The 14,009-nt window shown below is 48.5% G+C and overlaps 1 protein-coding gene across 1 annotated transcript; it reads left to right on the forward strand.

Annotated features, from left to right (window-relative positions):
* The first annotated feature begins 867 nt into the window (after positions 1–867).
* On the forward strand, positions 868–5,662 carry pabpc1b (poly A binding protein, cytoplasmic 1 b). The gene is made up of 15 exons (XM_023820164.2): positions 868–1,439; positions 2,115–2,308; positions 2,414–2,529; positions 2,699–2,838; positions 2,927–3,021; positions 3,095–3,232; positions 3,505–3,600; positions 3,685–3,957; positions 4,049–4,139; positions 4,235–4,345; positions 4,442–4,590; positions 4,666–4,750; positions 4,831–4,961; positions 5,045–5,143; positions 5,274–5,662. The coding sequence occupies exons 1-14, from the start codon at positions 1,247–1,249 to the stop codon at positions 5,135–5,137; spliced, it is 1,905 nt and encodes a 634-aa protein (XP_023675932.2). The 5' UTR covers positions 868–1,246; the 3' UTR covers positions 5,138–5,143; positions 5,274–5,662.
* Positions 5,663–14,009: the final 8,347 nt, after the last annotated feature.

Consider the following 14,009-nt stretch of genomic DNA (forward strand, 5'->3'; position numbering starts at 1 on the left):
CAGTTGGCAACCCTAATATTGCGACAATACACACGCGGTTAGAGATGCTAATCTCGCACTTCACTCCCAGGCCCGGCCCACAACCACGTGATTTACATTTCTCGTCGGACACCATTCTGCTTATGCAAGCCTTACATAAACTTTGTCTGCCAACCTAAGTGCTTTAAGTTAAATCAGTACATTGACACCGTTGGACTTTTTATTTACAGAGACATGACCTATTGTTTTTTTTTATATGTGATATTAAAATAACAACTTCGGGCCTGAAGGGCGCTTCCCACATTATTATGTTTGTCAATGAGATCTGCTGTTAATAAGGGATGGTTTTACTGAGGGGCACACATTAGATACTTTCTGCTTCTCTAATAGTGGGGCCTCTATTAAATAGTCTATCTGTAACCGCTGACTACAGGCATAAAATAGTGTAGAATCGCGAGGTAAATTTGAAATAATGAATGTAACCGCAATAGACGTTTATTAAATTTCGCTTATAGCATGGCAGCTAGGTTAGCAATTAAAAAATAAGATTATTATGGTAATAATGCGTCAGGTTTGGACATGGTAGACGACAATGTGTATGAACAGCATTTCTATCCCTGTTATTCGCATACGCCCCCAGCGCGAGCCTCTACAGGTCCAAGACATCCTCGTTGGCTCCACTCCTCTGTCTTCTGCTGTTTGATTGATGGTTAGTCGAATGTTTTGTTCGCAAATGTTATTGGTCCAAATTTCAGAATTCAATCGTTTTAGCCAGTAGCTGTGGCGATGACAGCAGAAGGAACGCCTCTTCCGCTTCCCCCCCTACCGTCATAAAGCGGGGTCCTTCGTTCCGGTGACGTATGCGAGGGTATATGTAGCAGTGCGCTGCTCTGCGATCCTTCCCCTAAACCCCGGCTGTTAGTGCGGTGTGAGTGAGTGTGTGCTCCGGAGCTAGCCTCGGCACACCTTATTAAAAAAATCAAAAAAAAAAAAAAAAAAATTAAAAATTAGAAAAAAAACTCTTAAAAATATTTTTTGTTCGTTTTTATAGTGAAATCCGCGCAGCGGGGGAGCCGGTGGGGGCGTCCGGAGGGTGTTTATACGCACAGTGTTTGGATCACGTTGGCCGGTCGGGGTCCGTTTCTCGGGGGCCTGTGCTGGACTTCACTCCCGCTCCTCTTAGAGCTTTCCGTGGGCTGCTCTTTAACGTTCTCCGGGCTTTGAACCGGTTCCCGTTACTTCCTGGTCGTCCGTGGCGCGCTCCGAGATGAACCCTAGCGCTCCCAGCTATCCGATGGCGTCGCTCTACGTGGGCGATCTGCATCAGGACGTGACCGAGGCCATGCTCTATGAGAAGTTCAGCCCAGCCGGGGCTATCCTGTCCATCCGTGTGTGCCGGGACATGATCACCCGGCGTTCGCTCGGTTACGCCTACGTCAACTTTCAGCAGCCAGCCGACGGTAAGCCTTTCTCCCCGGTACCGCGAAGGCGTGTCTAGGCGCATCGGCCGCAGGATGGTTATGGCCCTGCGGGAGGCCTGTGGGCTTTAAACGGCGAAACTAGCCCGATCGCTTTGCTAACGAGACTCTTAGTGTGTCTGTAGGCGGCACGGGGGCTGGTTGGGGGGTCTGCGTGTGGTTTGGAGGAAATAAAGGCCCATTCGGGCTCGCATACGGCAACGGGCTGAATACGGCCTGAAGGTTGGCCTTTTAATCAGCGATAGTTATTCGTAACGTACAGCAAGTGATCCGGGCGACATTTCCAGGGGCGTGTTTGTTTTTCTGAAGCTTCACTCAAAAAGTCATTTCAGGGCCCCCGCCCCCCTCAGTGTAGTGATTGTGCCCAATAGGTTGGCAGTTTCGGGGGCCCGTGCGAATGCGTTGGTTTGAGTGGTGATAAACACTGATTCTGGACATCTCACTACTTTGGTGTGAGTCCCATATCTGTCACGTGCCAGCACCCCCCAACTCCCCCTCCCCTTTGCCCACAGCCACTTGAGTCCGAATGGCAGCCCCAGGTTGTGTATGAGCTGTGGTCCATGGGGGGTGTCGGTTAGTGAGAGGAAACGATTGTTGGTCTCCATGCTCTGGTTTCTGTCCCTGTGCTTGAGTAACCGTCATATATTCTCTTGCTAGCCGAGCGTGCTTTGGACACCATGAACTTCGACGTGATCAAGGGCCGGCCCGTCCGCATCATGTGGTCCCAGCGTGACCCGTCCCTGAGGAAGAGTGGAGTCGGCAACATCTTCATCAAGAACCTCGACAAGTCCATTGACAACAAAGCCCTCTATGACACCTTCTCTGCCTTCGGCAACATCCTCTCCTGCAAGGTACGCGGTGGAGCTAGTGGTGCGTGAATCTCATGACGTGCTACTGTGATGTCACACAACTGTGGTGGCCAGTTTAGAGTGGCTTACCTGCACATCTCCCCCAAGGTGGTTTGTGATGAGAACGGATCGAAGGGGTATGGATTTGTGCACTTCGAGACTCAGGAAGCTGCTGAAAGAGCCATCGAGAAGATGAACGGCATGCTGCTGAACGACCGAAAAGTGTAAGCTGCACGTCACTCGTGCAGGATGTTCAACTTGTCATGTGTTTTCCTTAGAAAATTTATAGGCATGTTGCAGTTTCTTGGTGAGCTTCTCAGATTTTATTAGACCCATGAAAATGAACAGAGTGCTTCTCAGAGGACATGTATAAAAATATTCGTTAATCTGCAGATTCGTGGGCCGTTTCAAGTCCCGCAAAGAGCGTGAAGCGGAGCTTGGCGCTCGTGCCAAGGAGTTCACCAACGTTTACATCAAGAACTTCGGCGAAGACATGGACGATGAGAAGTTAAAGGAGGTCTTCAGCAAATACGGTGTGTGTGTGTATCTCTCATGAGATCTTCAGCCATTGAGCGCTTTTTGTGTAGTAAGTGCTAAGTTTTCCATATGCACCCTTTCTAGGAACGGCCATGAGTATCCGCGTCATGACTGATGAGAACGGGAAATCCAGGGGCTTTGGTTTTGTGAGCTTCGAGAGGCACGAGGATGCCCAGAAGGTGAGGTCATCGTTTAGAGCACAGGGAAGCGCGTGAAGGTGCCACGCGGCTGCTGACCGCTCACACCTTTCAGGCCGTGGATGAGATGAACGGGAAGGAGCTGAACGGCAAGCTGATCTACGTGGGCCGTGCCCAGAAGAAGGTGGAGCGCCAGACGGAGCTCAAGAGGAAGTTTGAGCAGATGAAGCAAGACCGCATGACCCGCTACCAGGTGTGACCCTCCGTCCATCCCAACGGCTGTCGTACGGACCAATATGGCCGTCCTATTCCTGCCTCAGTCTTGGCCCCATATGAAACACTGATGAATTCTTTGAAGTACCTTTGTGAGCTTGAATGCTGGAATCACCTATGTGTTGATGTTTTCTTTGCGTGCAGTTGATGCAGCTTCGCTAAATGAATCAGTCTAGATGCCTGTTTAATGTCCAGGTTAGCATCTGTCAAAGTGATGTCTGCAGATTGTCATCTGACTGCCCTCTGTGACAGGGAGTGAACCTCTACGTGAAGAACTTGGATGACGGCATTGATGACGAGCGTCTCAGGAAGGAGTTCTCACCTTTTGGGACCATTACCAGTGCTAAGGTGAGGCTTCGGCCACTCGGGGCGTGGGGCGTGGCATTTCCCCCCACCCCCCCGTGACCACAGGTCTGTCGTTTCTCCCCAAAGGTCATGATGGAGGGAGGCCGCAGTAAAGGCTTCGGCTTCGTCTGCTTCTCGTCCCCTGAGGAGGCCACCAAGGCAGTGACGGAGATGAACGGCCGCATCGTGGCCACTAAGCCGCTGTACGTGGCGCTGGCCCAGAGAAAGGAGGAACGGCAGGCCCACCTCACCAACCAGTACATGCAGAGGATGGCCAGCGTCCGTGCCGTGCCCAACCCCGTCATCAATCCCTACCAGCCGGCCCCGCCCTCGGGCTACTTCATGGCTGCCATTCCTCAGGTCAGAGGTGTCGGACAACACAAATAACTATTTAAGTAGTACTCAGTTACTACTCTCAAGTATTGAACGGTGATTGGCCTTCTGTCCTCAGACTCAGAATAGAGCTGCCTACTACCCCACCAGCCAGATAGCCCAGCTGAGGCCCAGCCCACGCTGGACCACACAGGGAGTCCGCCCCCAGCGTGAGTCCCCCCCCCCCCACCACCACCACAGGCAGCACTTCGCGTTCCCACCCGGCCCCCATCTGCTTACCTCCGCTGTCCTCTTGCCCCATCAGATTTCCAGAACATGCCCGGCGCCATGCGGCCCTCGGCCCCCCGACCCCAGGCCTTCAGCGCCGTGCGGCCCGCCTCCCAGATGCCCCGTCTGATGTCCACCCAGCGTGTTGGTGAGTGAACCCCCCCCCCCCCCCCGAGGGGAGTCTCATTTGCAGCACCGTTGGCTCAGTATAACCTCTTCCCCCCCCTCTCCTCTGACTGCGCAGCCGCGCAGACCATGGGCCCCCGCCCCCCCACTGCGGCTGCTACCGCCGCCGCCGCCCCCGTGCGCAGCGTGCCCCAGTACAAGTACGCGGCCGGAGTGCGGAACCCCCAGCAGCACATGGGCACGCAGCCACAAGTGGCTATGCAGCAGGTGAGTGGGTGCCCCCCCCGCCCCCCACCCCCGCCCCAAAGCCAGGTCTCTGACAGTGTCCCTGTGTCCCCGCAGCCTGCAGTCCATGTGCAGGGACAGGAGCCCCTGACAGCTTCCATGCTGGCCGCTGCTCCGCCGCAGGAGCAGAAGCAGATGCTGGGTGAGTCCCCCAGTCCGCCGTAACTACTAACACCATCCCACAATGCACTGCTCTCTGACTAAGCCCCCCTCCTCTCCCAGGTGAACGGCTCTTTCCGCTCATCCAGAACATGCATCCCAGCCTGGCCGGCAAGATCACCGGCATGCTGCTGGAGATCGACAATTCAGAGCTGCTGCACATGCTCGAATCCCCGGAGTCCCTGCGCTCCAAGGTAGGGGGGGGGTACATTGCTGTCGCCGGGGTCCTCGATGGCGAGGGGCGTCTCGGCCGTGCCTGAACGCTCCTCTCTTGCAGGTGGATGAGGCTGTCGCTGTGCTGCAGGCCCACCAGGCCAAAGAGGCCGCCCAGAAGACCGTGACCAACTCGGCCGGTGTTCCAAGTGTTTAAGCCGAGGTGGGACATCCATGGTGTGGTCAGGGCCCCGTCGGCGGCCTTTCGGGGGGGGTCATCTGCTTTATTTACATGGTTTAACGGTGACCCTGATGGCTAAAACTTCTTTTTTTTTTTTTTTTTGTTCTTTTAGGAATGGGGAACCTTGAAGCTTGTTTCACCCGGGGGGGAATTAAACACAAAACACAGAAAACATTGAAAAAACACAAAAACACACTTTTTAAAAAAAAAAAAAAAGGAAAGGAAACAGCTGATTGCCAGGTCTAGAGAAGGAGCTGGACCTTGTTACTAAAAAAAAGACGAGAAAAAAAGAAACGTAGTGAGAACAGACATGCAGAGCCCGGGGTTTACGCCGGTCCGTCCGTCCGTCCGTCCGCGCTGTCATTCCTTCCGTCATTCCTTCCCTTGTTTTTATCCCTTTTACCGTGTGAGTGCTTGGGACGACGGCTCGCTGTCAGCTCCCACTTGTGAAATGTACCTGAACTGCATTTGCTTGCTTTAATAAAACTCTTAAACACTGAACGCTGAGTGCTGGTCCTGCCTCTAACAGCTACGGGGCTCCCTGGCTCACTTGCGGATTAATTCTTCTGGGGATTTCAGGCTGACGTGGTGCGGGGGGGGGGGGGCACTTTTATTGTTTTTTTTTTTTAAGGTCATAGATTAAGGTGGGGGAATTTATGACAACGCAACAAATATTCTGCTAATCAGGGTGCTGGCTATAAAATATGGTGTGGGGGGGCTGTTGATAAAACTTGCCAAATGGTGGGGTACATCAGTTTTTTTTTTTCCCCCTGTCTTGGGCTGGGTTCCCCTGGCATTTAACTGCCCTTGGTCGCACCCAGTTTAGGCTGGTGGGGGGGTTTGACTCTCCATGTGACTGGGGTTCCTTCTGATGGATATATGAGCCCATTCAATGCAAATGAGGAGGGGGGGGGGTCATTTAGTTTGTCGTAATGAAGACTGCCTTCGTTCCTCACCTGTTAATTATTTCAGGGTTGATTACGTTTCCTCTTCCAGCCCAGAATGTTATTCCTTCCCGCCGGGGGCGTGTCTCATCCTGCTCCAACTGGGCCGCCATCAATGTCTTTCACATGTTAACGTCTCAGTTTGTGGCAGCTGCTGTTTTCCCACAGCAGAAGCCCCCCCCCCCCCCCCCCGCCCCTGCCCCATAGCAAGGATCCGAAGGTTGCTAATGCTTCGGAGGAGCCCACAAGCAATCGCAAGCGGCTTGTGTGGTGGAAGTTTACTTCTAATGAAGAGTTTCAGTGGTTGTTACCTAAATGTGAGGATTACCTTCCTTTCAGTAAATGATTTCTTTCTGCAACTCACCTTTCAAAAAAAAAAAAGTACTAATCAGCGCACAGTGCGGACTTCCACGCATGCATGCATCATGGCACTGAAACCAGGAGAGGTTTTTGTCCGGATCAAGAGCTCTAACGTGGGGGTGAGGAAGCAGGCAGCTCCTCTACTTTGTGTCATTGGCTTTAAGATTGAATTCCTTATTGCTTTATCATAATGAACCTATATTTGCCATTTGCACCAGTACATCAGAATGGATATTTTCACATATATACACACACACACACCCACGCACACAGTGGAGAGTGAAGCCTGGCCTGGGATCTGAACACACACTCAGACCACTTATCCAGCGTTTACCCGCTGTTCACATCTCGGGGTGTATGGGTCTTGCACAACGGCCCACCAGCGATGAGGCCGGAGCTCAAAACAGACACTGTCTGATCACAGGCAGAGAGGTCTCACACCCCAACAGCATACTGGGACTGAGTTAGCTACGCCCTGAGCGCTGCACATGAAAACAAGCCAAGACATGAAGTATGTAAACAACAAAAACACAATAATATGTTATATGTTCAATAAATAAATACAATAAATGGTGTAAAAGGTGTGACGACCGCGCCGTGCTCAGGGAGGAGGGGCCAGAGCCTGAGGGGCAGAGCAGCGGTACGAAACCACGCCGGCGGTGGAGACGAACTCAGTGGATCCACGATGCTCCTCGACCCCCCTGCCCCAGAAACGAGGCACCACAGGCTGGGGGGGGGGGCTATTATGTGACGATAACATTAACAATTAACACAAGTAACCCATAACGCATCATTAAAATGTCTGTTTAATGGACAACAGAGCAGTTTACATATGCAGATCTGTTCCTTGGGTGTACAGCAGGGTTTCTCAGCCCAGTCTTCAGGGGCCACCAGTCCACGTTTTTGCTCTCTCCTTCCCACTCAAATTTGGAGCAGCAGGTACTTTGTGTGTGGAAAGTAGAGGCCCTCTTGTGCATAAGCATGAGAAGTAGCTCTGGTTCCCTGCGGTGTTTGGTGTGTAGCAGTCAGAAGTGTGCAGGGTGGATCTGCTCTCGCGCTCTGACCCTCCCTTCTGCTATGTCTGCCACACCCGTATCCCCAGGACGCCTTCCGCATTGAGGCGCAGGGCGGGGTCCAGCGCATCCTGCTGTCAGACCGGAGGCCCATCAGCACCAAACCCTTCTGCAGCTACGGGCCCCTAATGGCCCCAGGTTCTCCAGGTCTCATTCTTTTATCTTTCTCTCATGGATTGTGGGGCCATTAAGAACCAGAGCCAGTGTGCCTGCGATCGGAAGGTCACTGGTTCAAATCCCAGGGTGGGCAGAATGATTTCACTGTTAGGCCCCTGATCAAGACTACTAATCCCCATTGTGCTGTTCTCAAAAAAATGCATGCTACTTTGAATAAAAGCAAATCAATGAAATGTAAGTAAATGTTTCATTAGCACTGCTGTTTATCTGACGGGTGAGCAAAAACACTGAGCAATTTAAACATGTGTCATCCTTGTAAGGATTTGTTTTGACCTGTAATACATTGAGTGTTTTTTTTCCCATGGGAAAGGTGACCAACACCAAGCCTGTGTGAATTGCCCAAGTCTGTCTGACACACCAGTGGCTGTTTATTAAGTGTCACTCCCTAGTCTTTTGTCTGGCTGGACTTCAGCTTTGAGCTGCTCACATTGAACCCCTGTTTGCGGTTTTCCAGCAGAACTGTGGAATGCTTTGGCTGGTCACCCTTTGTTCCAGGGACAGAGCCAGTACGGGATGTCTTAATTGGCTCCTTTAATCCATGTGACAAAAGCAGCACGTTTCTGCCATTGCTCCATGTTATCTGTGTGCATTGATCTGTCTGGACCTGCGAAGGTTAACGTTTGTTGGCAGAGTTTGTTATGCATTTGATAAATAAGGGGAAATGGTTCATTATAAAAGCTGTAATGTTTTCTGTTTTAGTTAAGATGCGATAGACAAGTCCTGAGGTCCCAAAATGGGTGGCAGTACACTGCATGGTCCCGTCACTCTTTACCCAGTGGGAACTAATACAGTTGCCAAAAGATAGATTTACATGAGAGCGCTGCCTGGCAACACTGCTGCTTAGCTACAGACAGCTGAGCAAATGCAGAACTTGGTCTGTGGGATTGTGGGAAGTCAGAGGGGGCTGGAGCTGCCGCACTATTCGTTGTGAAATATGCATGCATGCTAGACATCTTGCTCATGGTCCAAATGATGTGGGCCTTGGCTGGTGTTAGAAGACAGACAGAATAAATCCTCCGACACGGTTCTGTTATTTTAGCTTTGCAGGCTCTGCCTCTGATGGCATTGTGTTGCAGAGCTCTTCTGCCTTGGAGTTCCTATGGGCACAGCTCAGTCAGGTGGGGGGAGGGGATCTTTAGCTCTGTGATACTCTTTGGTTCTCTCCTGCTCCTCTGAGGACATAAACCAGAAGTGGCATTAGATAAGATCCCATCTCTGTTCCTTGATGCTGGCCGTAGTGACCTATTGCGTATGTAAATCCAGTGGCTTTATGTTTGCCGCTGGATCAGCGTTAGCAATAACCGGGATCTCATCGTCATGGGAAACCTTTTCATCCTTGGCCTGTCTGTGTGGCTGTCACGGTCAGGGTCAGAGGTAGGAGGGATCTGCTCATGCCCAGTGGACAGCCTTTGAATCTTTCTGCATAAAATTTTGTAGGAGAGTATAATACCCATCCCCAAAGTACCCAGAACAACCCTGGTTTGAAGAAATTCCAGAAATGTGTCTATGGATAGCAGCAGCATCTCTGTGCCTCAGAACCACAGATAGTAAGACAAAAATCTTAATCATCACACTTTTTTTTAAACACTTAAAATATTCCAGCGATATTCAAGTACACACTCTCGTCCAAACGAAGCTGGTAAGAAGCATGATATAAAGACTGAATGAGAGTGTGAGGTGATATCCTTGACCTTCTGAACTCTTTCCGAACTCTTCTACCACTGCTTTGAACTCAGCACATGCAGGATGTTCCATTTCCTCTTCAGTAAGAGCCATTGCTTCCCCACTTCCCGTCCCAGTGGGTCAATGGCCCTGGGCCAGCACATGTGAACCAATCAGAAAGCATGGGGGCGTGTTCGACACCAATCAGGAGGAGGTGCTGTGACAAGGTGATGGACAGGGTCCTGAGTCTGAAGCTTGGCTCATTGTCGGCCACATTAGGGAGCCCTGGCGCAGGAAGTCTGCCAGGCAACACGCAGCAACGTTCAGGGGTTACGTCCCTCTTTGTCCATCACCAGGCGTGCCAGACTTTTTCACTCTGTAACTAGCGGTCTGTCATCAATCCTAGTAGCTGAAGCCCTCCCCTCAAGCATCTGGCCATCAGCTCATCTCCGACCCACCCCTAAAATCCCTCTTCCCCAAACTAGGGGTTTTGGAGGGGAAGTATCCTACCCCTACCCTACCCTAACAGCCTCTCCATCTGGTGTCTTAATCCTCAGTGTAGTTTTCTCCAAACACCAAGGCTGTCCTGGTGTGTCGGAGGCCCCCACTGTCCCATAATCGGCCCCAGCTCAGTTCAAGCTGGCCTGTATCCTCAGCATATTTCAGGAATTACACAGACCACACCCCAGTGGGGACTTCCAGAGGATGCTTGGATTTTCTTTGCATGTTTTTGTTGTCTTAAGGTTTTGGGAAACTTTAGCATGTTGTTCTTGCACCGGTTTCATCTGAGCACCGCATCCTTACTGAAAGCATAAAGTTTCTCAAGTATCCCTGTACAGCATCGACTGTGTGGTCGCCGTGTCTGTTTCCTGTTTTTATTGTATATTTATCAGATTGTTTATGAGACGTGGTCCATTAAACATTCATTTGGAGATCTTGTGCTGTTGTCTTTCTGCAGTCCTGCTTGTTTCTTCAGTTTTTCAGTGGAGACACACAGCAGTCTGTGACCTACATGCATGTATGTAATGATATAGCTCCCCTCCACCATGTCCTGTCACACAGCCTGTTTATTACAGGACCTCTGAGCTCTATGATTGGTGCACATGTTGTCTCTGCGTTTGACTGCTTGCTTTTTTTCTGCATGCATGTTTATTATGTGGTTGGCTGATATTTTTCATGCATGCTGATTCTCTGAAAAAAGCAGCAAATAAATGAAATAATATATATGTGTGTGTCTGCGTGTGTGGTCCTTGGTTCTCAGTACCAGCAGGTAGTAATTCTGCACAGGCTGTCTAGTTTTATTTATCTGGTGTTTTCAGTAGACTGACTGTGCCCAGGTCAGTTCGGCTCATCTTCGTTCCCTCCTTGGTACCGGCTTCACTATAGAAAATCTGATGCCTTTTAAATGGCCTAAACTTCAAGGTGAATTCCCCAGCCAGCGTGTCGCTCAGCTGCTACTGCTGCGCTCTCCTGTTGTTGTTCTATCCGAGTTTTTAAACCACTGCTTGACTGTGCATGGAGGTGTTGGCATGAAGAAAAGTTTGATCTGAAACGGTGGAGGAAAGTATTCATAGACAGACTGCAAATCCATCACTCTGGATCAAAACTGGTCAAGCAGAGAATTTACACTGCGATCCAGAAGAGAAACGTCTTTCCAAATGTATCTTTTGATGTCCTTTGAAATAGGAAAGTACTAAGCTAACAGAGTCCATGTTGGTCTCATTTGTGATTTGGGCCAGTGACGTTACAGTGACAGGCACAGCATCCCAGACACGACCCTACTAAGCCGCACTGTCCCCTGTGTTACTTGACAAGCAGAATGTCTGCCCAGGAAGCAGATTGCTGTGCTTCTTCTCTGGGATGTATCTCAGTCCCCGCACATGAGGGAAACCCATTTAGGCACTTATCAGGACTCCACCATCCTGCCTTGTCTTCCCCCATAAATACATGAATACACAAGCCCTGACATCCTTGACTTTATCCTGAACGAGAGGATGCTAAAATAATGATCCCTCCAGTGACCGATGAAGGAAAATCATCTACAGTGCCAGATGTTATGCAATTAACATATTTGTAACGTTTAATTTTGGCTAAATTATCGGTGACATGTAAGGGGTGCGTTTCTACATTTGACCAGGAGATGGCGATAATTCTACAATCAACACTGGGTATGGCTTGGTGGCTAGAGCACTATTTCTCAAACTGGTCCTTTGGGATCCCCCAGACAGTCCATGTTTTTTGAGCAAAAATGTGGACTGTATGGCAGGGAGCTGTGAGGGAAAACCGTGGACCGGCCATAGGTCCCTGTGGACTGGATTGAGAGACAATGGGCTAGAGCATCCATGAGGACTGGCCACAATTCGGCTGTTTTGGCTGGTTGTCACCATTGTTGACAGGTCATGCTGGGACGGAAAACAGGTGGTGTGTTGACTTAGACACTCAGGATTATGCTTCTGCAGTCATGTGATCTCCACAGTCATGTGATCTCCTCAGTCATGTGATCTGCTCATGGTTCCATCAGTGCTGTTACTTCCAGCTTCTGACGTCTATAGCGGTAATAGGAGTAAATTGAGTTTCCATTTGGGCAGATAACAGTCTAACTGGACAGTGAGTGCAAGCTCACTGGAGAATGCTGTCACTATTCTCATATTCTATCAGGTCCACTGCTCTTTTAAATTAGATTATATTCTTGTAATCACACTGACCAGGTTGACACTGATGAAACACTTACAGAAATACAAAAGGTGACAATATTGGTTTTAAAATATATATACAAAAATCAGAACAAGGGATTTGGAGAAGCTCTGTGTAGTTTTAGGTGTCTCTGTATTTAGTACAAATGTTAACCCTTGATGTGACAAATCACTCAACCCAGACTCGCACTGATGTCAACTCACACTGATGTGCAGAGTAAAAAGAGACAATATACATCATTTTTGTACCCTTCAGACCGTTGCCTAGAAATTGAATAAAGACAACACACTCTAATGATAAGCAGTTTTAAGGTCAACAAAGGCGAGCATGCTTCACTGCACATCCAAAGTGCATGCTGATCCTAACTGTAATAACAAAGCTGTAGAATAATCCCAGACTAATGTTAATTACACTGTAGGAGTTTTTCCATTGTTTTATTTATGTTTATGACTCCTATTTGCTCCTTGTTTGCATGGAATGCATGGAAAATGAGACAATTTATCTGTAAGACTGAAACTTGATATCTTTCCTCATTTGAGAATTTGAATAGCAATGAAACAATGAGGAAATGTGACTTTGAAACTGTGGAAAACCAGCTCTATGCCAGGTTTCAGCCACTCAGATGCTGTGCTGGGAGACAGCAGTCATACATGTCAATGGGAATAATTATTATTCTGGGGTCTCAGAAGCCAAACCATTGCAGAGACAGAGAGCATCCTGCTGTGTTTTTGGGTCAGACTCAGTCAAAACAGATCAGCACCACCAAAATTTTCCTTGGAGGTACCAGATTTATTATTACAAGGGTTTATTATAGAGTTATTGATGAAATTATATTTTCTTCTACTGAGACAAAACTGACTATATTTGCAGATATTACTCATGTGTCACAAGTAGAATGCTCAGTCCAGATGGACGACAGAGCACAGATTGGAGTGACTGGCACAAAGTCACGCATCAGTCAGTGCTTTTCTAAAAAAAAAAACTTGCTTTTCTCCAGCTGGTCCTGCTAATATGCACTAGAACAGCCTGTAATCCTTCAATTATTCAGCTGCTCCAGTCACTTACAACGTTAGTTATGTCACGAGTTGTAGTATTTTGACAAGAAGAAACTGTGGTTTTAGACATCCTTGCTTTCCTCAAACAATGGAAGATTCTCCACTATTTTATTATACCTTTTCGAAAAATGCTGGCAAACATATTTCCAGAAGCACTGCTGTTAAATGCAATGCTTTGTATTAGAGCAACTTACCAGTCTTGGCTGACTGTTCCCATCTAAGAAAATGTTGAAACAGAACTTACGCCAGAATAATGAAGATCCTTAAAACGCAATGTCACCCTTAGCATCCCACAGCTACATTTTACACTGATAATATGCAAAGCCAAACTTCTCAGGCTCTTCTCTCATGCTAACCTACATTTCTTACATGTCTGTGAACTCATAGTAAATAGGTTTGGCACATGGATTAAATTACTTTTTATTTATTGAAGGCCATTCCTGAATACAGCAGGAGATTTGAAGAGCATATATTTACATATCATTCGAACCACAAACCAAAATAACATTTATTTATTTCCCATATCTGTTTACTCTATGTTCACAAGAATCAGACCGCACAAGGCAAGGAAACACCCTGAACTAAACTGTTTTTTGTTGTCACTGTGCACTTGTTTTCTTATCTCTGTTGTACTTATTTACTTTACGCACATGTGCCTGTACTGCAAATATGTGGTTATCTCCCTACAACTGGTAGATCAATGTGTTTTGTTAAATTAGTCATCAATTTTATTTGTTTGAGAATTTCTCTTAATCACAAACTATAACATGGATGATATAAACTTCTAACTTGAAAGCGAAATGAGAGCCGTTTGGGAAGCGTTTGTGAAGGCTAAGCACATCTGGTGAACGGGCTCAGAGTATCAAAATTCCTCAGTAAAGCA

This window comes from Paramormyrops kingsleyae, chromosome 23, assembly GCF_048594095.1.
Source record: "Paramormyrops kingsleyae isolate MSU_618 chromosome 23, PKINGS_0.4, whole genome shotgun sequence".
Taxonomy (NCBI): domain Eukaryota; kingdom Metazoa; phylum Chordata; class Actinopteri; order Osteoglossiformes; family Mormyridae; genus Paramormyrops; species Paramormyrops kingsleyae.